Genomic DNA, 26,797 nt, shown 5'->3' with positions numbered 1-26,797 from the left:
GGGAGGATATGCAGGAAACTTCCATTTGGTTTCACAAGTCAATATGGGCAGTTCTGAGGCTTGGGGATCTGGCCTCTAATACTCCTAAAGCTTCAGAGACTGGAAGGGGATGTCCCTCCAGGGAGAGCTATTGTAGGGATGACACTTACCATTCAGGATGTAATGTATGCAGACTCTTTCCCTGGTCTCCAGGGTGTTCTTGTCTACCCAGAGCTACAAGTTGCTGGCTAGGAGGAGAACTTCTATAGATCCTCTTATGAAGTGCAGGTACTGACAGGTTAGAGCCACTGGTTACTATGTTCCTGAAGCCATAAGGCTTAGCACCCAAAGGTACAGGTGAAATTGGCATGTCCCTAATATTCCAACTTTTCTGACTGAGAAGGGAACTCCCCTAGCTCACATGCAGTGGAAGATAGGTGTTGTGTTCCTGGAGCTGCCTACTGGGTTTTCCTGGGACTTTTATCAGCTCTAGCTATGTAGGCATGGATGAGACCAGGGATTTTCAGCAGTGGGTACAGTCCAACAGTGTTGTAGAAAGATCCTCCCCAATTCATGAGCTCCTGGCCACAGCAGCTACTAGATTTTACACTGCAGGATCCTTTAAAGCAATCCTCTGCCCAGGAAGGTAGAGGTACATACTGGCCCAAGGCTTTGGGTGGGACCTGTTATTCAACAGCCAAGATGTCATCAAAAGGGGCTGTTATGGTTGCTTGATTTCTTTATTTTATTTTATTTTTTTTTAATTTTTTATTTATTTATTTATTTATTTATTTATTTATTTACTTATTTATTTTTGGTTTTTCGAGACAGGGTGTCTCCGTGTAGCTTTGCGCCTTTCCTGGAACTTGCTTTGGAAACCAGGCTGGCCTCGAACTCACAGAGATCCACCTGGCTCTGCCTCCCGAGTGCTGGATTAAAGGCATGTGCCACCACCGCCCGGCTTGGTTGCTTGATTTCTGGGGGCAGTTCAGAGTGAGCACATTCCTTGATTCACAGGAATCACTTCTCTTTTTTAATTTGTGCTGAGACTGAACCCTAGGCCTTGTACATGCTAGTGAAATGTTCTGTTACTGAGCCACAGCCCTGGCTGGGGAGCTGTTTTAACATCCATCAGCTTCCCAAACTAGATTTTTTGCATCTAAATACTGTGGATGTCTCACTCCTATTTGCTGCTATGGTCCACATTACTGCACCTGCTTACATGATGCCAGCAGCATTTGGTTCCATCCTGGCCAGGGCCCTGGTGACAAGGTCACACATTGCTTTTCTAGCCTCTAGGTCACCTTCCACTGGTTGCTCTTGCTCTTTGGGGTTTCCACCACTTCTGATTTCTAGAATTCATTCTCTCTTCTCAAAACAGCTACCCACTAGTGGCTCAAACTCTTTTTTTGTGGTAGAGTTATTTATTTATTTAATTTATTTATTTATCTATTTTTGGTTTTTTGAGACAGGGTTTTTCTGTGTAGTTTTGGTGCCTGTCCTGGATCTCGATTTCATGCTGTAGACCAGGCTGGCCTCGAACTCACAGATATCTACCTGGCTCTGCCTCCTAAGTACTGGGATTAAAGGTGTGTGCCACTACTGCCCAGTGAAGGGTACTTCTTGGCCATCTTGGTTCTGAACCCCTGAAACAGTGTTAAAGACTGATGCACCCATTTGCTTTTTCCTTTCAGTTTGACTCTGTGGCTGACATATCTGATGTGTCCAGCAGTGTTACCCTAAAAAGTTACACCATGCACTTTGAGGTACCTCTGTGTGTTGCATGGATACCATCTGCTCTTTGGGCATGCTGTGTGGACTGTCCAGTGAGAAGCAGAAATGTTTCACTGATGGGACCATGAAATCAGAAACTCTGCATGCTTCAGTCAGCTAGAATTTACCTTAAGATCACATCTTAGATTATAGTTATGGAGATATTTTGCCTTGCTGGTGATAATGACAGAGCTGATGATTTATGGAGTCTAGATTCCTACAAGAAGGTAAATATGAGAGGAGGAGGAAGGGCAGGATCACTTCCTACACCAATCCAGAACTCTGAAAATAAAATATATATTCCTCTTAGAGGGCAACCATGAACAATATGGTTCACTTTTGACAAGGGAGAAGTTCAAGAGGCAGGCTCCATGTCAGTGTGTAGTTAGAGAGCACCTTAATCTAGCCCACCTCCCTGGCTTCACTGCTTGGCAGGCCTGGCCCCAGTGGGAGCAACAGCCACCAAGGCAGGACATGAGTACCCTAGGGGTCAGAAGCACTGCCACTAACCACAGGCACATTTCTCATGGAAATGAGGGCACAGTATTCCAGGTGCTCATAGCTGCAGAGTTCAAGGTCTGTTGTAGGAGGCTCTAGAACATCATTCCTTTCAAGCATGATGTGTGAAAACCAGTCCCCAACCACGCTGTTACCCATCCATCTCCAACAGCAGCTTTCTTTTCAGGGATTAGCTGACACCAGAATCCCCCGGTCTGGGACGCCTTTGAGTATTCGGAGCAGCCGAAGTGTGTCTGTACTGAGGATCCCAAGTCAAAGCCAAATCAGCCAGACCTACTCCCAGGGCTCTCTCCACCGCAGTGTCAGCCAGCTCATGGACATTCCAGACAAGAAGGGCTTGGCAGATGACTCGCTCTGGGAAACTATTATGGGCCACAACAGTGGACTGGTGAGTTGATGGCCTCCTGTACACACGCTGCTGCCCTGAGCACCCATGTACTACCTGCCCAATTCTGTTGTAAACTACTGACTTAACCAAACAGCAGCAGCAACACTGTTAACGGGGTAGGAACTGCTGTTGTCCTGCTAGATGATAAGACACTCAGAAAATACAGAAACTGACTAACAGGCATAAAATGCAACACTTGGTTTACTTTAAGAAAACCAGAAGCCACGTTAACTACATTCCTGTTATTCATCCGAGACAAGGTTACATGGATCTCAGGATGACCTTGAACAAGTTCCTCCTTTCCTAAAATCTGCCATTACAGGCAGGTGCTTCCATGTTCTCCCTTTAAAAACAAACATGCAGCACTGGGGATTGAACCCAGGGCTCTTTGTGCGTGCTAGACATGCACTCTACCAACTGAGACACATCACTAGACCTCAGTCACCATTTATGAGCGCCATCTTTCATAAATTTAGTCCAATTGTAGGAATGACTGCTTTGAGGGATCACCTGTCATCTCGTATCAGCCTCAAGCTCCCTAGTGGCTGAGGGGATGAACATCGTAGGACTTTTACCAACAATCCCACTTTGTCATCCTAGACATCTACTGCAGTGCCTTTCCATTCAGCTAATCGGAGAAGAAACTGGCAGAGAGCTTAGCTCCCCTTCATGTCCACTGCCTCCAAAGTTCTCTGTACTCTCCCTTCACTGAAAAGTGGGTGGCTTCATTGAGTTCCTTTCTGACTAACGACAAAATGACAAAGTGATTTTTCCTGCCATCCCCCAAGTCCTTTGTGCTTATTCCGAAAGATTAAATACATAGTGAAGGTAAAAGTTTTCTTCCTGGGGCTGGCGTGGCAGCTCAGGTGACAGTGCTCAGCATGCATGAAGCCCTGGTCCAATCCCAAGGAACACAGTGGAGGATTAAAAGTTGAAGGTCATCTTTAACTACGTGGCAAGTTTGAGGCCACCTGGGATACATGAGACATTGCCTCACACACAAAGCAAAAAACCTTTTCAAAAACTCTGATCTTGTTATAACTCAATCACATAATTCCATTCCAGATCTAGGTTTTAAATGGAAGGGACAATTAAATTGAATATTTGCTAAATGAATTTTTTTCAAAACATAAATTTACTCCCTCTAACAATGAAGACATAGATGGAACATTACAAATAATCTGCACGCAGCCACCGTTGTTACAGGAGTGTAGGATCAGAGGTGGCTGGGACCTACCCAAGAGCATAAGTCATCTTTTTGCGGGATTGTGATCAGAGGCTTTGCCTGTAACGATGGCCATGTGAGTTTGGTGTTTGGTCCTAGTAAAGGGCCATGCGCAGGAGTCAGTGGAGTCCTGTGAGGGTGCCAACACCTGGCAAGTTACTGGTTCATTATGAAATCATAACATTAACCCTGTTGATAAATACAGTACACAGAGTAGAGAGCACCAGGGCACAATAGCTTGTGGCCTGGCTTTTACTCTTTTAAATCTTATAAACTACATATACACAGACTGCAAATTTCCCTACTCCACAGATAAACTGAGGCTCACAGAGGCTAAGATTGTACAGTGTGACACTCTGTGTATTGGACTAACTGGAATCTCATGTGATCCCTTCAGCGAAGGGAATTTAACAGAAGGTCTGTCTCAAACCACATCCTAGTGTTGGACATAGGCAGCTCAGCTTCTAATTCACTGAGCATGTTTTATGGTTGCTTGCTTTTCAGTATGTGGATGAAGAGGAACTAATGAACGCCATCAAGGGTTTCAGCTCAGTAACCAAGGAACACACCACCTTCACCGACACCCACCTGTAAAGAATGGACATTATAGCATGGAAACCTGGGGTGCATGCTCTGTATCCTGTTTCTCCTGGTTACCACATGTCACAAAAGCTGAAAAATACTTAAAGAAAACTTTTTTATTTTTCCAAATAGAGACTTAAGAAACATTTCTCTGGTTTTCTCAAATAAGGGATTGCATTGCCTTGCTGATTTTGTGGATGACAAAACATTTGGTTCTCTGGGTTCTGCCAGGGACACTGTTAGAGGAACAATCCTGGCCATGTCAAGACAGCACACGCTTGTTATCGGTAATGAGATGTCACTGGTTTAAAACCAAGCATGACTACTAGGAGGAGGGCGAGATCCACGAGCAACACCTGCACTAGCAGTCACAGCTCCACACTGCAGCGGAGAACCAGCTCTGCATGCACCCATGGGGAAGGTTCTAGAGCTGCTGCTGCGAGCTTCCCACAGCCCAACTACAGTCCAGCTGCACACAGCTCTCCTAGCTGTTCCTAAGGACTTAGCTCGTGCATGCAAACTGGGAATGTGACAACCAGACCACCATTGCTTGAACCCAGGTCTCATTTCAGAACTAAAACCTGCGAGATCGTCAATTAGTACTTTTCATAAAATATGAATCTGCCGCTCCCAGAAAAAAACTCCTTTAGTTTTAAAAGTTTTAGGACACTTTTCTGAGTTTATGTGGCCATATCTTGTGGCCCTTTGCGAGGGACTAACTGCTTATTTTGCTTAAAAGCCACTATTTACGCCTATGACCCAACAGTCCAGGGCTGGACTTCTGGGACGCTGAACTGTCATCCAAACACTGTGGCGCACATGCCACCCTTAAGTGTCAAAGCAAAGAGCAGAATTTAACACTTGCACCCCTTGTCACGACTGAAGTGGCGGGGCATCCACAGTGGCTGTACACGTCATAACACGCATTTCCCGTCTTGCCAAAAGTTTCCTACCTTTTGAAACAGAACTGGCCAGTCCACTAGGCTTTATCTCACCTAAGTATTAGGTTATAGCAAAGGGGGCCTGCCTCTCATGGCTGCAGGTAGGCTCTACAGAATTGAACCAGGATCATGAGGTCCTTCATCTGGGCAGCATTTTTCCAATCAGGAACAAATCATTAGTGAGAAATATTGTCTGAACACCACCTCCTGAGGACTAAGCCTAATGTCTAGGGAGGATGATCCCTTGGAGTGTGATACTTTCCTGCTGTGTGCTTAGCACCCTGCAGGCAGCCAACATTAATCATTTCTTTTTAACTGTCAGGGCTGGATGAGGCTCTGGTCCTCGGGTCACTGGGGCTGGCCAATTGTCCCATCTATGTGAGGGTAGAAACCTTGTTTGACCATGTCTTCACTCACAAATGTGGAGGAAATTTCCCTGTTGACATGCCTCTCTGTAGACTCAATTCGAGCTCTAACCAGTCTACAGTCACTGGAAAGCATCTCCATAGTCTCCCTGAACAAGACAACAGGTGATTATACCTCAGAGGTCCCTGGGACAAAGCTGACCTTGAGAGGGAAATGGGAAATAGCCTTCCTTTTAATCCCTCTGACCACATTAGTCTCCCAAGTATGGTTCCCCAACACTTAAAAGTTCCAGACTGCCTTCACTGGCCTTCTATCCACTGGGTAGTATTTAGATAAAGCTTGGGGGCAGGGGGGGGACCAAACACTGAAACTTTGTTCAGATGTGATTCTGTTCTTTAAGCCAGTCCTTGGAATTGCTACAGATATAATAACTCCATTGATTTAAGCAGAAGTTTGATATCAATGTATTAAACTCTGACCTGTTACATACCATATATAACTTGCCCAGACCGTGGTAACTTGTGTATGCTTTCTAGCTTTCTTATGAGACTTAATGACATGAACAAACCTTCCTGTGACAATCTTTACAAGTTGGCTTGGTGGATGCCACGGCAGCTGTTTGGCTTCAAAGATAGTGTTGTGTAACAGCGCCTTAATAAAAGAAGGTTGAATCCAAACTACATCTGCAGTAACTTAATACCACCTGTGTACATGCCGCTACCCTGAGGGCCGGTGACTTCCCAGGTAAACCTTACAGAAAACACCAGTCTTCATACAGCAGAGTGATCTACCACAACAGTGAGTAGCAGATAAAGCAAACTGCGGTTCTGGACTTACTACATAGGTGGTTTCTGTTTTCTACATTAGTTGCTTTATTTTCATCATAAGATCAGTGTGTCATGATGCCTTTACTCTTTGATTCTGTGGCAGGGAGAAACAGCCAGAGGGCCAGCTGATTCAGGAAATGCCAAGATCTGTTATCTCCAGAGCTAGCCTCTTAGGGAACTCATCAAACAGCACAGGAGAATTTAATGCACACACAAGGCATTTATTTTCTCTTCTCTAAAACTGAACAGAGTGGCTTACAATAAATAGACTTGCTGTTGAGTCCATTGACAACTGGCTGGACCCAAAATGCCTTGTCCTTATAACCAGTTGAGACTGGTTCAGACGAGTCTTATCACCTACTGGGTCATGCAATGGGTACAGGGACGGAGGGACACAGAAAAGTTTTCTTTCCTTTTGGAGCCTTTAAACTTTATAAAACCCTGGGTGGGCACTGGAGCACTGCTTGGAAGCCTGTACCCACAACCAATTTCTGGGTGTTTGCAAACGGAGACAGACAACCTGAAAAACTCAATAACCTGTTTTTCTTTTGGTTCTTCTCATGAGTAGGCTCCATGAACAAAGGTGGGTGTGAATTCTCCCATCATCTCATGCAAGGGAAACATCCCAGAATGAATTGGGGCTATACCTGGCAAAAGGAAATCAGGTTTTGTTTTGAGTGTCTTAGAGTCTTATCATGTCCAGTGCTACAGGAAGCAGCTGAGTGGACGATGGGAGAATCTGGAACCCATCTGTCCCACCTGCACTGAGACAGAGGGGAGTCTTACGTCAGGGTCGGCCTTTCTCTGCCACCCTGTTCGTCCTGAGCAGAGGCCAGACTGAGCAGTGAGATCTCCACGCCTACCTGTGCCTCAGTCCCCTACAACTCCCAGCTCCTCTCTCGTCTGTGTCAGGGTCATCTTGTCCCCTTGTTTGTCCCTGCATAAACTTGGGCCCAGGTGCTCACAGTTCCATTTGCTTCCAAGATGCCACCATCCCTCAGAACACTTGGCTTACCTTAAGAACCATTTTCTATGCCTCAAAGTGACATTAAGCCACGGGAGCTCAGTGCACACCAAGTGATACGTGCTGCTCTGCTCTGGCCTCACAGGATCTGAAGGCCAAGGTTAAGACACTTCCAGTGACCAGTAGTTCACCCAAGTGCACAGACCTGGAGGAGAAGGAGATGCAGAAGAGAGGCAAAGAGGCTCCAGCCACCGGATGCAGAGCAGAAAGAGCAGTTATGAAGACCAACGAAGCCTTCCCCTCCAGCCTCCCAACTGAGTAGGATGACCTTTGTTACCAGCAGCAGCTTGTCTGGCACCTGGCCATGCACTAATGCAAATTCACATGAGCCAGCAAGGCTCTTAAGCCTCCAGGAACCAGGAAGTACATAAAGCTCTGCTGCTGAGATAGGGTCCTCTGTTTCCTCCACGGGCTGACTAGAGCAACGCTGGGAGGAAAGCTGGCCCAGGGCCTGCTACAAGTGTGTGCAATCTTGCTACTGCCACGCCCCACCCTCAGCTCCACAGCCAGTGCTCTTCCAGTGGGGGGTGGGGGACCTCCACAGTCCACTGTCTTTTAATGCCAACAGAGCTTTGCACACAGTAAGGACAGGAAGGGGAGGGGGAGGCCGGTCTGGAAAAGGTATGTGTATGTAGGGAGCATGGGTAAGGTCAGCCAGGCCAGGCAGCTATGGGAGACCCTGTTCCTCAGCCTCTCCGCACAGTATACGTCTTATGAGTTCCAACGACAACAAAGACAAGCTTGCACGGTAGCCACGGTTTTCTGCACCAACAGCTAAAGCCCCTCTGGGGTGCCAGCATGTAAAGAAGCTTTCTTACCCAGACAGGACTTTGCCCCCTCCCTCCCTCCCTCCTAGAAGTGTCAATGGGAATTTTGGGCCCACTCCACCTCAAATCAAAGCAAGCTCTGTCGGAAAACAAGACTAAGAACTAGAATGGCTCCAGAAACAGAAAGGTGAACAAGTTTCTGCTTGTCCAGCCAGCCCAGGCCCCCGGTGCCTGCATTCAGCTTAAAATCTGATGATCCGAGTGACATTCTCCATGCATACCCAGTGAGGAATTAGCCTTCTCCCATTATTCCTCACCAGGAATATGATCAATGGTTATCAATATCATTATTATTGGGGCTCATCGTTTGTGCTTCCTGGCTAAGGAGCGGCAGCAGAACTCCCCACTCAGTCACAAGATAACAGCACACCACTCCACCGACCCACTGTTCCCCTTCTCTGGGTGGGCTGGGAGCTGACTGGGTGCAGAGGCCCACTGCAGGGGAGGGACCTCCCACCAAGTCCTTCTCCTGATTTTCAGTCAGGCGTACTTGCATAGATGTCACCTCAGATCCGCATGAGCCCCCCAGGAAATGGAACGGGGTGCTGGTTCTTGTCTAGGGGATCACTGAGCACTTTCCCAGGGCTAGACAAAGAAGTCAACATCCTTGAAAGGCAGAAGACCCAGCTGCCAAGGAAGCAAATCGAACAGCTTCATCCCTTCGGACTGAGAGGGACCCGAAGTCTGCGAGTCTGCTGATGGGAATCTAGGTTGTGTTTTACAGGGCCTGGGGTCCTCCCTGTCCCCGTCTGTCCTGTCTAGACAACCTGCCCACTCCTTCCTGCCATTTCTCTCCCACTGCCTTCATCTCAGGAACTCTTCTGCCTTCCTGTCCCTTCAACTCCCCTCAACGTGAACTACACACACGGAGAACCCAAGCACTGACAAGTCTGTTAGAGCATGCTGTGCTGCTCTGGCCATCACGCTGGCATCCACATAACACACTACCGCTGGTGAAGAAAGCAAAGGACAGGTACAACAATGCAGTCGGAATGCACATAGTGACAGTCTGAATAGATATTTAAATGTGAATGAGGTTTAATATACTTGAGAAAGAATATTCTAGCAAGCCTGAGATACACATAAAAAATGACAGAGGCATACCTATTAAGAAACAGAATGTGATGAGCATGTTCTGATCCAACGTACACTACAATCAACTGTGATTCCCTTCCCAAAATGAGTTCACTACAACACTCAGATCCAGCAAGGTTGGAACAGGGCTAGGACAACTACATTTAACACCAGGCCAGGCAATCCTAATGGGAAAGCCAAGAAGGAAACTGTAGGCTTTTCAAACAAAAGACCTCAGTCCCAAAGCTGGCTCAGCCACTGGCTACTATTTCCCTCTGTGGTCTGCGCCATCTGTGAGATAAGAACAATACTTACCCCTCAGCAGAACAAAAGGCTTGCACTATTTTCCCCATGAAACTGTTTTCCCTTCTGCAACAGAGTATGCTGCTAGGTTTCATTATTGTCCTTTGAGTCACAACCTTGACAAGGTAGGCACAGCGATCTAGACAACTGGAATCCAGCTCTTCTGTAGATGGGAGACCCAAGGCTAGACCTGCAGAACGCTGCTACAGCCATGCTTTAACAAGTTAACTCTTCCATGTTGAGACAGAGGCTCATGATGTAGCCCAGGCTGGCCTCCAATTGCCAGGTTGAGATTAAGGTTCACACGATCTTTCTATGAAATTTTAGTGCCAACCAACTTTCCCTCTCTTCTTTAGTGATCTTCTTACACGGTAAGTACGTTTCTCTTTTTTTTTTTTAACAAACACACGTGGGTACAGCTTAAACAGGATACTACTGTTCCTTAAATAACTGAAGACACACTGCCTTAACCTTTCTCATTTGATTTAATTGACAAATAAATACAAGGGAATTTTTGTGAAACCACTGACAATAGAGTTAATTTTAAAGAATTTTTTCCAACTTCATTATACTTCTGGAAATGGGAGTTATACATTATTCACTCATGGGTTTAAATTTACATTTTCTCCATTTACAGAAATGTGTTTCATTCCGATTAAATGAAAAACAGGTACAAAAGTTTTTCTTTTGCCCTCAGAATTCAAAATAAAGTCAAAACAACAGTTTTACATTGGAAGCATTTTACTCCAAATCCAGAACTCCAATCCTGTGAGACACTGAAAAAACACAGTGGCTCCTAAAGCAGGCAGACCAGCAAACACAGGGCTGCCCTCTGGACACCGGCTTCCCCTGTCGTTATTATTTCACCTATTCAGACAGACAGTTGTTCCCACTGGAGAGACCTCAGGTATCAAACACTGGGGCTGCATGCTGCAGTATCTCCCAACAACAAGAATCAGAAAATGACCACAATGAAGTAAAACAACCCTAAAGACGTAGTGCACCGTGGGACCTGGGGTCCAATAATAGTGTTTTGACTTACATGAGACTTTTTTACAACATAGCACCTCATCAAGTATCTAGTAAACACTTTGCAATCACAAGGGTTGGGAGCCACATTCCAAGGAGATTCTGTGATTAACGTTAAGGTACCACTGCAAGACAAGCCTTGGGCAACTGGATTAGGAATGGGTCACTGCCTCACCTGCTCTAAGGGCACTACCATGGTGCTGGGACAGAAGTCCGCAGAGAGGGCAGCCAGGCCATGACTTCTGCTTACAAACTGCTCTGACACGTGCCTGCAGGCCTGGGGCTACTTCCAAGCTGTCCAGGAACACATCACTACACCACGAATATGCTCTGTTCCTGCCTCAGAAGAGTCAGCCCAGAAAACACTAAACAGGTCAAACTGTATCCTACAGAGTTTTGATGTAAAAGCCAATGTACGGAAAGCCAGGGGGTTTTGTTTTCCTGTAAATTTATCAAAACTATCATGCACTTTGGTGAGTTCACAAGCTGTACTCCTGGCCCGAGGAATCACTCTTTTTGTGCCGAGGTGATGGAGTGGTCTTTGTTGGAGATGGGGATGCCGTACCAGGAGAGTCGGTCCCTCCATCAGAGGTACTTGGTGAGGATGCCAGGTGGGGAACCTTCTTTCTACTAAGGAATCCTCCTGCTTCAAACCCTTTCCTCCGTAACTCCACTTTATGCTCGCTGTCGTCCTCTGATGACCTCTTCTTGGCCTCTGACCGCCCCTCAGCTGCTCTCTGCACTTCGCAGCCGCCATCTAACTCTTTCGCACACCTCAGCTCTGTCCCAGGGGACTTCCTCTCAGACGCACCGCATTCCCCTGCTGCCCCTTCCGCTTCCGCCTGCGGTGGACCCACGGGACCATTCTCTGGGACAGACCTCTCTGAGTTTCTGTTGAGATTGAGAGTCTGGAAGTCCCTGTAGCTGTGGAAACTCTCGGTCCTCCTCGCTCTGGCTAACAGAGGGCTCTCCCGGTAAGGCCGCGTTGCCCCGTAAGTGGCTGCTTCATGGATGGTTTCATGGTGCTGGAGCTGAAGGCTGAAAGACAGATTTTAAAACTGTCAGTTATGATTTTACTTCAAGGTCTCAGGAGCCTATCTTAGCAGTCAAACTGCCAACTAAAACATCATAAAAACATATAAGGCGAATTACTATCCACACCTCTCTAGAAGAATGTATTTGTCTAGTAGACCATATTACATATAATTACCAACATAATACCATACATGCATTCACAATCAAGCAAAAATTTTGAATAGCAGGGAAGAAGGAAAATAGGCTCTAAAATTGCTCCAATAAGCAATCAATGTAACTCAATATTTGGCCCTTAGATTCTCAGAATTTGAAATGTTTTTGTCAATATGGTGGAAAAGGCAAAGTATTTCATTATACTAAGTTCACAATGCCTTACTACGAAATTAGCAACATAACTTAACCACTTTTGATTAGCACTGAACCTGAGTAATGAGAACAAAAACTCCACAAAGTATCCAATTGATACGTGATTTTCCTAATTCAGGGGAAGTGTGACAGTGGTTTTTGGTTGTCAAGTTGACTAGATCTGGAATGAACTATAATCCAGAAATGGAAGGCACACTTGTGATCCAGATCTAGGGGCTGGAAGACTCAGGCTTTTGATCTGGATCTTGAGCTGGAAGGCACGCCTTTAATCTGGACACACCTTCTGCTGGAAGCCTATGGAAGGAGAATGGGAGGAGGAAGGGTTCATTCTCCGCCTGCTTGCCCTGGCCTTGCCAGCACATCCATTCCTTCACTGGCAACGGAGCCAACTCCTCTGGGATTCCAGCAAGTACAGAAGACAGGCTGAGACACCCAGGCTTGTGGGACTGAGCAACGACTATATTCCTGGACTTTCCATTCACAGCTAGCCATTGTTGGACTGCAGCCTGTAAGTCATTCCAATAAATTCCCTTATATTTATTGGAATATAAGGGAACTGAGAGAGAGAGAGATTCGTTCTCTAAGTTCTGTGACTCTAGAGAACGCTAATACAGTGAGTTACTGATCACATAACTGGCATTCCAACTGCCAGTCATTTCCCGAAGTGGTTGGAATGATAAATGTCCCCCATAATCTCAGGCATCTGACCACTTGGTCCCCAGTTGGTGATGCTGTCTGTCTTGCTAGGGACGTGTGTCACCGGGGCCAGCTTTGGGAGTTAAAGCTTTGCACCACTTTTAGTTCATTCTCTCAGCCTTGTGCCTGTGGTTCAGGATGTGAGCCCTCAGCCTCTGCTCCGTGCCTGCTGCCTGCCGCCATGCTTCCCACCATGACAGATGCTTAACCCTCTGGAATCTTAAGCTCAAATAAACTTCTTCTATAAGTTATTTTGGTTATGGTGTTTTAGCACAGGAACAGAAAAGTAACTAATAAATTTCCAAAGAAAGCTAAAAAGCAAAAGTGAATAAGGGTCAGGCTCAGTTGTAAACAGCATGTTTGACATGTATGAAATCCAGGGGTCAATCACACCAAATACACGGAAGATCACAATATTTTTCGCCTTGCACATTATACATGTATGAAACTGTCAAAGAACAAACTCAATAAAAGTTTAAAATGTTTTCCTATGAAAAGCATGTGCTATGCATACAAATAAAAATTTATTAATATTTGAACAATTCAAGAGCAACTAATCTGACTTCAAACTGCACTCTGAAAACCCTAGCTTTTCCAACCGCATGCTTACAGCACCGAGTCCCTGAGGATGCACCATCCACTCTGGCCCACCTGGAGCTGGACTCCCGAAGGCGGCTGTGCTGAAGCACAGACGTGGCAGGACTGATGTTGGGGGTAGCGCAGCGGGACGTGCTCAGGTCACACTGGTCTAGCAGCTTGAGCAGCTCTTCCTCAGTGGGGCCACCTGCATCTTAGGAGAGAAGCACTTGTTCACATCCGAGGTCAAAGGTCAGCTTGTGACAAATATCCTCCTGTGTGGTTACGTACGTACCCTTGTCCTCACTCTTGTTGACCATGTCCATAGCTGTGGTCAGATCCCACATCTGGATGCTGCCGTTCGTGTGGCCGGTGAACAAGTAGCGCCTTGGCCGTGAGCCCATCCTGCTGGAGCCCTCACACTCTCTCACGGTGAACGAGGAGATTGTAGTGCAGTCAACAGCCTGGATCTCACAAATCCTGCAAAGACGGGATGGTGTCGACCCAAGGAAGCAATCGCATACTCTGTCTACATGAAATGTTTCCAAATGAACATGTATCTAACATTGTTTTCAAATGATCCAAGAGAGTTGACAGAAAAGACAAGTCTGGTTTTTCTGAATGAGAAGAGCTTCTCATACATTAGTGTGTTCTCAACTGACAGAGAGAGATGATTTAGTCACAAAAGCCATCCTGAATGTGGACGTCTGCAGAGGGAAGATATGAGCAAACAGAGAAAAGCGGGGGTGGGTGGGGATATGAGAAGAAAGCCCACTGGCTCTGAAAAAGAAAAGCTTCTGCACAACCTTTACAGTGTGAACCACACAAGTTCCAACAAGTTCCAGAACTGTGCACAGGAGAAGCAGCTCAGCAGCAAGCAGGGCCTGAGTGGACGGACGGACGGACGGACGGCAAGTGAGAGGACAAGCGCCTGAAGGGAGATGAGGCCCAGGGCCCACGTCCCATCTGGGGTAAACTTCACTATTTCCCACATGTAAGGTCCACTTCGATCACTTGTAAAGACATGGTTTCTCCTGTATTTCAGTTGGTACAACTTTGAAAAAGATTTATTTTATACATATGTGTTAGTGCCTAGATGCTGGTGCCCCAGGGGGCAGAAGAGGTACTTCCTGCAACTGGAGTTATGGGTGGTTGTGAGCTGCCCACCAGGGTGCTGGGAACTGAACCCAGGCTCTCTGCAAAAGCAGCAAGCGTAGCCCCAGCACCCAGGCACCAGGGTTTAAAAACCTGAAATGAATGTGGAAGCATCAATTTCTTTTTTGTTTTTCAGGACAATTGTTTTCATTATTTATATAATGATTAACATTTGTATTTATAAAGTGACTTAAATTTTTAAACATCTGTATTTGTGGTTTATTTTTAAAATAAAATAATCGTTGTTACTACATGCATGAGAGAACAAATACGGCTTTGCCATGGTCTCCCACCATGGGATGGAGTCCTTAGTCTATGGACTGCTTTCTGACCTACTCTCTGTCAGCTCCTTCCATTTCTGTCTCCAGTGCCCTGAACTTGTTCTGTTACTGTAGTTTCCCTCTAGATCATAAAATCCATCTTACTCAGAAAACTTTCTAAAATAATCACAGAAGGAGACATTAAAATGGAACATGGATGAAACCGGACCTGTTAGAGCTGGAGTCCAGCTTCAAACAGCTGGCAGCTTCTGCACTGTGTACAAATTAACTACAAACTCTGGATTCACTTCCTAAGAACACACAATCTGTGGGATGGTTTAGGCACATTAGTCATTTTCTAGAATTCAGTCATTAATTACTGATAACTACATGAATCTTGATGAAAATAAAACCTATCTGCTCTCAGAGTATATTCACGAGAACACCATGTAACAGAGACGTGCCAAAGAGAGGCAGAGGGACCTTTAGAAACAGCAGCAGCACCAGCCACACTGAAGAGAAACCCTGGGTGCCTAATGACCACTCGTAGGAATTGTACTTGCTCACTTGTCTGACACGCAGAAGAACAAACAGCAAAAGTAGGGACAATCATTTTCAAAGTGAAACAAAATGACAGGAAAGCTCATTTCTACAGCGTCCCCGGCAGCCAGGGACTCTAAGGACTTCCAATCCTGTTTTTGTCACTTTACCATAAGGCATACTGCTGTGGGATGCCTTTCTGTATGCTGTGAATGTGTTGCTCTGATTGATTGATAAATAAAACGCTGATTGGCCAGTAGCCAGGCAGGAAGTATAGCATCGGTGGGATAAGCAGAGAAGAGAATTCTGGAAGTAGAAGGCTGAGTCAGGAGATGCTGCCAGCTGCTGCCATGAGAAGATGTAAAGATGCCGGTAAGCCATGAGCCATGTGGCAATGTATAGATTTATAGAAATGGGTTAATTTAAGATATAAGAACTAGATAGCATGAAGCCTGCCACAGCCATACAGCTTATAAGTGATATAAGTCTCTGTGTGTTTACTTGGGACAGAGCAGCTGCAGGAGCCGGGTGGACACAAGAAAACTCCAGCTACAGCACACTCTCCAGACAATGGAACCTTAATCGGCCAGGCAACCGATGAGGTCACTTAAGTTGAGTTGGCATAGCTAATCAAGGGCAGTATTAGAATTTAGTACATCTGTCTGCCATGAAATCCACTGATGACCATTAAAATTAGACAAAAAGAAAAATCATCTCTGAAGACAAAGGCAGAAAAGCAAATCCCAACAGCACTCAAGACCAGAGTGGCATCCCTGCTGTGTAAGCACAGGGCCCAGTAGACAGGCCGTTCCAGGGAGAGGGAGAGTGAGGACACACAGCGGCTAACTGGGAGCTATGGCAGGTGCGCAGGTCACATGATCATCAGCCAAGCATGACCTTACTTTTGTTCTATGTAGAGATGGTCAGGAAATCTGTAATGTCCCATCTGAGAGACACAGCAATGTAGATAATGTTTGTGCATGATGTTGGGAATGTTTAAATTCTACGGTGCTCTCAGTCTGTTACATCCTGAGTCAATGAAGATTCTGAGTTTCACCTGTCTAGTAGTTAACTAGCCCAGAACTTTTGTCTCAATGTGGTTAGTGCATTCTTCCACCTCCAACAAAGGCAACTTCTGAATACACATCTTTCTGTGAAGTGTTACCTTTTTCCAGTGGACGACAGCCTGACAAACAGCTTGTTAGTGATGGGAACAACTTTCTGGATAAATACTTGTTGATCATCTCGTTCTCCAAAAGGTCCTGTGTCAGAAAACAGGAAGGTCAGACTGAATGAGAAACGGTTTCTTTTACAAAAGCACATCAATTCTAACACTCTCCCCCCAAACAACCGTCATGCCTGTTGCTGTGGCACAAGCCCTAAATCAGTGTCACACAAGAGTAAACTATGTCCATCTGCACTAAGTTTTACAATAGAAATAGGTAACATTTTTTTTTATTTCTTTCAAGGTGTGTGTGTGTGTGTGTGTGTGTGTGTGTGTGTGTGTGTGTGTGAATATGTCTAAGAGTATGTGAATGTGTGAGTGTATCTGCATGAGTGTGTGTCTGAGTGTGTCTGTGTGGGCTTCTCGTTGTGTCAGCGTACCAGTGTACGTGTGTGTCTGTGTGTGTGTCTGTGTGTGTGTTAGTGTGCCACATGTGAGAAAAAGTCCACAGAGGCCAGAAGGCGGCACTGGATGCCAAGAAGCTCCACTATGTGTACGCTGGGAACTGAACTCATGTCTTCCAGAAGAGCAGGGAGTACTCTTCATTGTTAAGCCATATCTTCAGTCCCACAATACTTCAAAATTTTATTTTAAGCATTAAAGACGTATAAGCTGAGGGCAATCGTTCTTGAAGGATCTGCAGGAACAGTACCAGAAGGCCCCTTTGGTCCCTTTGGTTTAGATTCTGACAACCCAGACAGAGGCTTGGGAGCACAGCCTCGATCCTTAGCTCCGATAGGGCAAGAGCGGATATGCACTAAGTCATTTCATGTATCCCTACTACTGTTCTGAAAGCCTACAAGCAGAAATGTAACATCTCTCTGAAGATTAACTTCAAAAAATGGAATGTAATGGTGCTGGTGAGATGCCTCTGCAGTTAAAGGCACTTGTCACCAAGCTTGATGACCTGAGTTGGATTCCCACACTCACACTCCACGTGTGTGCTCTGGCAAGATGGAGAACAAGCACAGGAACACCTACTCAAGTGCACACACACAAAATGTAATGTTTTTCAAAGAATTTAGTAATCAGAAGCCTCCATCAACCACATTGCTCCTTCAGTGTTTTTCTATTTTCTCAGGACACAAAAGAAATCATTTTGCATCGAGTTCCAGAAAACACCAGCAGCAGCTGCCACCAAGCAGGCGCCTGCACACAGTGCCCAGCAGCACGTCGTCCAGGGCTCCTGGACGACAAATTCTTCAGTTTGGAGTGACTGGACTTTTGTAATTTTCACATCCAGAATGAGACACCTTGAGGACAGGACATCAGTCTAAACAAAGATCTAACAGGATGAAGGGAACCAAGTTTCACTGTGCGGATCTTTCCACCTTTCACACAGGGCTGAACGAGCTGTAGGTGACTGGGATTCAGACTTCTGGACTATAGACGCTCAGTCTATTTGGGGCTGCACTCAAAGGTTTTCAATATAAAAATGAAAGGCTTTGGCTGAAGAGATAGATGGCTTAGAGGTTAAAAGCACTTGCTGCTCTTGTAGAAGACCTGCGTTCAGTTACTAGCTCCCACACAGTGGCTCATAGCCATATGTAACCCCAGTTCTGGAGATGAGCTGCCTTCTTCTGTCATCCAACAAATAAGTATAAAATAAAACAAAGATAAGACATAAAATAAAAATACATCATTTTTTAAAAAATGACTCAATTATTTCTCCTCTATTACACTGGGCAAGGAAGGAAGACTGAATCAAACTATATAAGAAAATCCTGCCATGAGAAACTGGGGAGATTAATAACTCCTTCTTTATGGCACTCATTAACAGAAGCTTTTCCATAAAAAGTATGTGGCACACGCAAACTTCCACATAACAAGTTCTTTATTGTTGCTGATGTGCTGGGGGAGCAGGCTAACACCGAGGTACATCCCCAGCCTTTATCTCCCATGCATGGGCACACCCATTCACAAAAGGATCAGTGGCATTTTTATCACTAGGTGGTAAATGCTGGCTCTGTGCTTCCTAGGTACTACATAAGGAAAGCAACCATCATCGTCCCCATTTCACAGATGAACAGTACGCAGCCTGAGAATCAGGCTAACCACACCACTTTTGCTGGGAGCAGAGTACAGGGATGTGCACAGGCTGATCAAACAACTCTAATTCCATAACAACGCTGACTCTTCCCAGCTTCAATTTTATTCTCAATAATTGTTAAATACAAAAGAAAAAACGTCAAGTTTCAATTATGCACGGCAATCAATCACAGTATTAGTTACAAACAAATCTAGCTGGTTAGCATTTGAAGATAACACTTAAAGGAGAAAATGCTATTAAGAGGAAAATGTTCATCTTAACTTCTTAAATAGTAACAAATGTTTCAAAAATGTAATTTGTGAATTCACAGAACTAATAAGGAAACAACAGGGACTGGGAAGACAGCTGCCTCGGTAAAACACACAGACCTGAGCTCAAGTGCCAGAGTCCACAGGAACAAGCCAGGCCGGGCTGGGTGTGAAATGCCCATGCAGGAGAGGCAGAGACAGGCAGGTCCTGGGAGAGCACTGGCCAGCCAGTCTAGACTATTTGGTAAGTGCCAGGCTAGTAGAGACCTTGTGTCAGCATCATTCTGAGGTCAGCCTACACCTACACCTACACCTACACCTACACCTACACCTACACACACACACACACACCTACACCTACACACACACACACACACACACCTACACACACACACACACACACACACCTACACACACACACACACACACACACACACACACACACATACATACACACGTATACATACACACATTAAAAAAATACTTTGAATGACTTTCAAAATTAAAATATAAAAGTCCCATGATAACCCCAGTCCTGGATTTCCATCTTGGAAGATGCCTACCTATGTCATTTCCAGAGGAGTAGCTGCCATGGCTTTCTGTCTCCTCCAAGGACAGGATCTTGAATGACGCTAAGGGCGTGGAGCCTGGCTGAGTGGAGATCATCCCTCTGAACCGCGTCACTGTCCACGTACGGACATGGTTGTTGTCGGCACACACTGGGAAAGAACACAGAGTCATCACACCACTCCGCAGCCTCTTCTACGGTAAGCAGATCATAGTACACTGTAAAAGGCAGATTGCACATTTATCTGAAAACTACTCAGTTTGTTCTAGTTAACTAGAGTGGGAGAACTGGGCCTGGGAAGATGAGTCGGCAGGCAGACACTTGCCACCAAGCCTGACGGCCTGAGCTCCCTCTCCAGGACTCATACGGTCAAAGGTGAGAACTGACTCCTGTAAGGTGCCCTCTGACCTCCACACACAGGCTGTGCATGTGCACAAATAACAACGTTTGCAGTTAGAGAACCAAATATAAGTCTCTTGCTGCAAACGCGACAGCATCTGAGGGAGCCTGTGAGTTCCTTTAAAAACAGCAGAGCCAGGTGTGGAGGGAGGCGTGGCACCAGGCCAGCTGGAAACATAGTAAGTGCAGGCCAGCAAGATCTTGTTTGAAAAACAAAAAAAACAAGACATAAACGTGGAAAGTTTCTAAGTTTGAGAGAGAAGTGCTTTATGTCACTCAGACACTGGCCAGCCTAAGCCAGGAGTGGCTGAAAACTGGTGACAAGCACTTTTCAAATATCTTATAGGAACCTGTTACTTATTGCTCATTCATAGTCACATTAGAATCTACACTAGAGCTGGACATTATTTCTATAAAAAAGTATGCATTAATACACATATTCCAATTAGGCTTTTAAAATCTTTTAATTAAACCTTTTAATTATTATTTGCATTTGTTGGGAGGGCGATTATGAGACAGGGTCTTTCTATGTAGCCCTGGCTATTCTGGAACTCACCATGTAGATCAGGCTGGCCTAGAACTTACAAAGATCTGACTACCTCTGCCTCCCAAGTTCTGGGATTAAAGGTGTGTGCTATATCTGGCTAAATTTTTTAATGTGAATGTTTGTCATGTCATGTGTGCCTACCCTCAGAGACCAGGAGGGGGGTGGAATTACAGGCAGTTATGAGCTATCTGATATGGGTGCCAGGACCAAACCTGGGTCCTCTGGAAGACAACAAGCATTCCCAAGCATGAGCCCTCTCCATAGCCCCAGGGTGCATTTCATTTCTGACTAGGAATACGATGGTGAGTTGCTTCCTAACCTCGCTCCACATTTTTGTTCTAAATGGGCATGCTTATTACAAAGATATACCCCAAAACATGAAACCATTCAGGCAGGAAGTATACTTCTTTGCTTTGTTTAACAAGAAAAACAAAAAAACTAACTTGCCATTTGTAATGATTTTAAAAGGCATCTGTAAATACTAGGAATGTAAAACTTCTATGCAGAAATCACAGTTCTGTCCATTTTGTACTTTAAAGAAAACTGTAGGAAGTAACTTCAGCGAATACCAACAAATAACCCATCTGCACTCTGCAGTAGTAATGGAATCCTCAGTTCTCAGAGCCCACAGTAAAGAACAGGAGGCACGGGAAGGTTTTTAAACCAGTCTCGTGGGAAATGGCCCCGACTTCTCCAAACTTAGCAGAACTGGGAAGACAAATAATTGAAGCGATTCGGGATGCTTCAAGTGTCCAAGACAGAACTCTGTGCCTAAACCACGCTGCAAAGACTCATTTCAGACACTAGGAAGTACACCACAGAAGCACACGGCTGCATTTACGCCAGCAGCCACCAGGGGGCAGAGGGGATGACAACACAGAACACTCCAGACTTGTGCTTAAACTGGGCTTTTCCTTAACAACTTATTCAGACTAATATGTAATATTCCATGTTGAAATATGAATTATTTTAGGCATTGCTTTGGCATCACATGCTACGCTGACATAGCCACCACCAACAGTAATGAGGATCTCAAAGCACTGCCCTTTAACCAGCACAGCACAGCGAAGAGCTTCGAGTCACAGGACCATCCTGCATACACATTTCCAGCATCTTTGTGTAAGAGCCACACTCAAGGGCTGAGAGTAGAGAGCAGAACACAGGTACTGCAGCTGCGGAACTGATCTTCCAGGAGACAGAAGACAGCAAACAGTACAATCACATGGTGAGCCTGTGAAGAGCACACGGGTGACTCTAGCAGACAGGGTAGTTGATTTTACATAGAATGGAGACCTGATTGAGGAGGTGTGTGAGTCTGGAGGACAGAGGGGAAGTGTGTGAGAGTCTGGAGGACAGAGAGGAAGTGTGTGAGAGTCTGGAGGACAGAGAGGAAGTGTGTGTGAGTCTGGAGGACAGAGAGGAAGTGTGTGAGAGTCTGGAGGACAGAGAGGAAGTGTGTGTGAGAGTCTGGAGGACAGAGGGGAAGTGTGTGAGAGTCTGGAGGACAGAGAGGAAGTATGTGAGAGTCTGGAGGACAGAGAGGAAGTGTGTGTGATTCTGGAGGACAGAGGGGAAGTGTGTGTGAGTCTGGAGGACAGAGAGGAAGTGTGTGAGAGTCTGGAGGACAGAGGGGAAGTGTGTGTGAGTCTGGAGGACAGAGAGGAAGTGTGTGTGAGTCTGGAGGACAGAGAGGAAGTGTGTGAGAGTCTGGAGGACAGAGAGGAAGTGTGTGAGAGTCTGGAGGACAGAGGGGAAGTGTGTGTGAGAGTCTGGAGGACAGAGGGGAAGTGTGTGTGAGTCTGGAGGACAGAGGGGAAGTGTGTGAGAGTCTGGAGGACAGAGAGGAAGTGTGTGTGAGTCTGGAGGACAGAGGGGAAGTGTGTGAGAGTCTGGAGGACAGAGAGGAAGTGTGTGTGAGTCTGGAGGACAGAGGGGAAGTGTGTGTGAGTCTGGAGGACAGAGGGGAAGTGTGTGAGAGTCTGGAGGACAGAGGGGAAGTGTGTGAGAGTCTGGAGGACAGAGGGGAAGTGTGTGAGAGTCTGGAGGACAGAGAGGAAGTATGTGAGAGTCTGGAGGACAGAGAGGAAGTGTGTGAGAGTCTGGAGGACAGAGGGGAAGTATGTGAGAGTCTGGAGGACAGAGGGGAAGTGTGTGAGAGTCTGGAGGACAGAGGGGAAGTGTGTGAGAGTCTGGAGGACAGCACAACCAAACAAGCACGTGGAAACCTAAATTTGTCAAACAAAATGAACCAGAACAAAACAGTCTAAGGACTTTTACAAAACAGAAAAGCCAATAGCTTAGCATCTCATGATCCAAAGAATGTAGGCTGGCTCTAGGACAATATTTAGAAGGTAAATAAATGTAGACTTCATGCTACCCAGGAAAGCCAGTGGTATTCCGGTCTAGACTGCATTTCTACAGGGCCTGGCGTGAGCTGTCCAGTACTTGCCGTACTTGCCAGGGAAGAAATGACTTGAGTCACTGCACTGAGGCAACAGGAGAGATCAGTTCTGCAACACACGAGGCAGCAAGAACCACTTACTGGTGTATTGGGTGCATTCAGGTAAAAGCAGGGGGACCCAGGGGAATCCCCAGATTTTAAGTAGAAGTAAATAGATGGTGATGCTGTACATTCCAGTGGCTTCTCAGTTCTCTATCAATGATAAAAACCTCTACTTTGCCCAGGTTTGATTTGGGCTACCTGTTGGACATAATACATGGGACACAGAAGCAGGACAGAGAAGTTTTCAACTCTAGGTGGAGAAGTCAGAGCAGGACTGGAATGTATGGTCTCGACAAACAGTCCGATCAGCAGGGAGCATACAGAGAACGGAGGCTAAGAAAGCACTCTCAGTCGAGCAAGGAACCAGAACGAGAAGGAAGAAAGCACCAATGGCATCGGGTGAGCACTGCTTCATAAAGCACACAAGGGCCAGTGAGGTGCTGGACAGAGGTGAAGCTATTCACTCACTCATGGGTAGATACCCAGCTCTGCCCAGCATTCACTGAGAACACAAGATCTTTTCGTGCTGTTCAAATAAACACAGCCAGCATATGAAAATGATGCTCATGAACACACAGAGGGCAGGGTTCCTCAAAAGCATGTGCTATAGACAACTCACAACTGAAATGTCACCACATCTGGAAATCATCTAGGAATTCCTTGCATGAATTTCTTCTATGGAATTTTACTTTGTTAAAAAAGTAGCCCTCATTAAGCTATGAAATTAACATGTAATATTTATTTCATTATCTAAATATTTAAAGTTTTGTGATTATAGGGAACTATAAACACAAAATTATTTTTCTTCAAATAATTTTATATATTGTTATGAAATTTTAACATTTTATAAGGTAACCAACTATCAAAATATACCTCTAAGTCTTTAACTTTAGCTTAAAACTGAAGGTAACCAAAAACATTACATTGAAGTCAAACCTAGAAAACCTTCTCAGCAGTGATCTGATATGCGTCTTGTCATAAGAAGGAAATATCAGAGAATAAGCAGAGATGCGATATGGCCTAAGTTTACATGCAGTACACCCAGGCCAAGTCAAAGCCACAACCTCCAGTCACAGGCCCAGCGTAAACCACAAGGAAAGCAGACAGCCCGAGGCAGGCAGCATGGAGTCCTATTGTACCTGACACCAGGTGCTTCTCGGACAGCATGATCTTTGTGACGGGGCTGCGGTGGACTGTGAAGGTCTGGAAGAGCTGCGGCCCCGACCCGACAGTCTCCGGGTGCTGGACGATCACTCGCACAGCTCCGGAGCTCGTCCCGTAGGCGATCTCAATCCAGTTTCCGCTGACACCTAGGAGCCACAGTACAGCAGTGTGTTGTAATGACTAAAAGAACGCTGTACCGCGAGGCTCCCTGTGACGGCAGAGGCAGAGTGGGAATCAGAGCGCATGACCAGAGCACTGGCAAACACACCTGACACTGCTCAGCAGTCACAGTCTGCACTTCCTGTAAGTCTTCCTGGCCCTTCATTCTACAATACAACTGCTCCCCGCCCCCCTCCTGCACTGTGGCAATTCCACACTATCTCTATATTCACACGTCTACCTACCTCCGCTCCTTACTGACAGAAACTGAGTCACCGGTACTTCAGAACGCCTGAGACAGCACTAACTCAGTACAGATTAGAAAACTAAGAACCTCCTGTGCCAGGCCTACCAGGGACACAGCATCCCCACAGCAGCGTTCCATGGGACTTACAGATCCGAGTGGCCGTGGCTTTTTACTTCTGCTACAGAACTGAGCCATCCTTGAGTCAACAAGTATCGCCTACACAAACAGCCTCAGACACCACTACGTGGGTCAGGCACACCACCCGCAATGCTCGACCACACTGCCGACCACGATGCCTCCTCCAATCCAGCCTGGCTCGGCTGCAGCTCTGCATTTCTTTTCTTTCCTTCCTATTTGAAAAGGTTCATTTTTATTTTATGTGTATGGCTACTGCTTCACCTGCATGCCTATCTGTGCCCCAGCTACATGCCTGGTATCCCTGGATCCGGGATTATAGACAGCTGTGAGCTGTCACCTCAGTTCTACAGACAAAACCTGAGTCCTCTGGAGGAGCAGCGAGCGCTGAGGCTGAGGCATCATTCCTGCCCTCATGGCTTTTCTTAAACAGGCGCCACATGCCACCACAAATCCAAAGACAGACAGGATCTTGCTGGCCTGCATTCTAACAGGCTTCACAGGTCGAAAACTGTGGACTTTCCCTCGTTCACCTGAAACACCCGCCAAAGGGAAAGAGCACAGAACAGGACACTCCAGCCAAACAGACGCCATTCTCATGCTTCCAAAGTTTTGTCAACAGGAGGAAGGACTTTGATTTCTAAAACTTCCCAAGTTCTACCTTAGTGTAAATCGTATTGGGGGTGGGAATCCATACTTCATTACACTCGTTCTAGAGCAGAGCTCAGCAAGCTTTCTCTAAAGGGACAAGTGGTAATTAAGTCTTTTAACTTCTGCTTCCCACACTGTGTGTCACTACCTCTCAGTTCCATCACTGAGAGCAGCTAAGGACAGTGCACAGAACTACTGAAAAAAGAATGAGGGAGGCAGGAGGAATGGCTAGCATGTATAACAAACCACCTATAGTTTGTGGCCCCGGTCTAGAAAAATATGATTTAAATTGGACTAAAACATCAGCCACTTCAGCATGCACTATCATTCTTTAGTGCTAATGATTCTTTTACCTAACAAATTCAGTAAAATACCATGTACAAGCATCACACTCAAGCACATGGTCTGTCCCCAGGTACATGTTAACATGGTAGTATTTCTCAGCATTCCTTCATTACAAGGCATCTTCCAACAGTAAACTCTAAATATACACAGTCTCAAGAACCCCCGAGGCTGGCCATGTACTGACTTGTTTTGGGGGTGAGGTAAACACTCAGCGCAGTGATGGCATCATTGGAGGGGTCATGGTAGAGTTCAGTGACAAGGAGGTCGTTATCCTTCATCCGTAACGGGAACTTCTGCATGTCTGTAGACAAGAACACGTGTAGTCAGAACTAGAGGTGAGGTCTCTGTGTCCTCATGTAGAAAGCATGCTGGACACTCACCTATGTAATATATCGATCCGTTGTTGCATCCCAGGAGAAGGAAGGAGCCTGCCGTGTCGTAACTGGTTATGGGAACAACATCCTGCACCTGATGCAGTAAGGTCATTACACGTTAGGAAGTATCCTTCCTCGTTTCTGTTCCATTGTTCTCAAAACACTGATTCCTTGGGTATTTAGGGAGGCTTAGCTCATGAACTGTCTTTAAGTGCCAGTGAATTCAAAAGCACCCACACGGCTTTAAAGATACACGTTTTAGCATGTTTGCATCCCACAGCAGCCCATACTCTCCGAAGTCAGATGCATCATGTCCTCTGCAAGGGATCATCACATCACAGCCCGCGAAACTAGAAGACCAAGGCAAACCTCGCCCTTTCCTCCTAACTCACTCATATACACTAAAGTGCCGAAGCCACACAGTGTTTAACCAGAACTAGTGAACAGCACAAGTGATTTTCAGACAGAATGCAGCTGCCTGACAACCTGTTACAGTTACTTCAAGTGGACAGCGTCCTGCTTTTACTGTCCTTACTGAAAATTCTTCTGGGAAAGGGCAGAGGCAGGCTCCCATGTGAATTGTTTTCCAGGGACTAGAATTAAATAGTGCCTCTTCAAAGCAATCAGTCTGCTTTGCAAACAAGGAACTGTGAATCCAAAGACTTAAGTTACCACAAACAATAAAACCAAGGAAACA

General features: G+C 45.8%; 2 protein-coding genes across 4 annotated transcripts in view; one reads left to right on the top strand and one right to left on the bottom strand.

The window, feature by feature from the left end:
• The window catches only part of Ush2a (usherin), a 688,259-nt gene extending 682,622 nt beyond the window's left edge, over positions 1 to 5,637 (top strand). The window contains 2 exon segments of the mRNA XM_028876752.2: positions 2,438 to 2,659; positions 4,389 to 5,637. Coding sequence (XP_028732585.1) covers positions 2,438 to 2,659; positions 4,389 to 4,478 — 312 coding nt within the window. The 3' untranslated portion in view covers positions 4,479 to 5,637.
• Positions 5,638 to 10,206: 4,569 nt separating this feature from the next.
• The window catches only part of Kctd3 (potassium channel tetramerization domain containing 3), a 42,448-nt gene continuing 25,857 nt past the window's right edge, over positions 10,207 to 26,797 (bottom strand). The window contains exons 11-18 of one of the 3 annotated variants that reach the window (XM_028876754.2): positions 26,107 to 26,194; positions 25,911 to 26,027; positions 24,165 to 24,335; positions 19,572 to 19,727; positions 16,651 to 16,747; positions 13,826 to 14,010; positions 13,606 to 13,738; positions 10,207 to 11,895 (exon numbers count right to left, since the gene is read on the bottom strand). In XM_028876754.2, coding sequence (XP_028732587.1) covers positions 11,337 to 11,895; positions 13,606 to 13,738; positions 13,826 to 14,010; positions 16,651 to 16,747; positions 19,572 to 19,727; positions 24,165 to 24,335; positions 25,911 to 26,027; positions 26,107 to 26,194 — 1,506 coding nt within the window. In that variant the 3' untranslated portion in view covers positions 10,207 to 11,336. Of the gene's footprint in view, positions 11,896 to 13,605; positions 13,745 to 13,825; positions 14,011 to 16,650; positions 16,748 to 19,571; positions 19,728 to 24,164; positions 24,336 to 25,910; positions 26,028 to 26,106; positions 26,195 to 26,797 lie in introns of all 3 variants that reach the window. The other 2 variants (XM_028876753.2, XM_028876755.2) reach the window with 2 other exon arrangements.

Source organism: Peromyscus leucopus, chromosome 15 (assembly GCF_004664715.2).
Source record: "Peromyscus leucopus breed LL Stock chromosome 15, UCI_PerLeu_2.1, whole genome shotgun sequence".
Lineage (NCBI taxonomy): Eukaryota > Metazoa > Chordata > Mammalia > Rodentia > Cricetidae > Peromyscus > Peromyscus leucopus.
The sequence above is the reverse complement of the archived record's forward strand: the minus strand, read 5'-3'. Positions and strand labels throughout refer to the sequence as shown.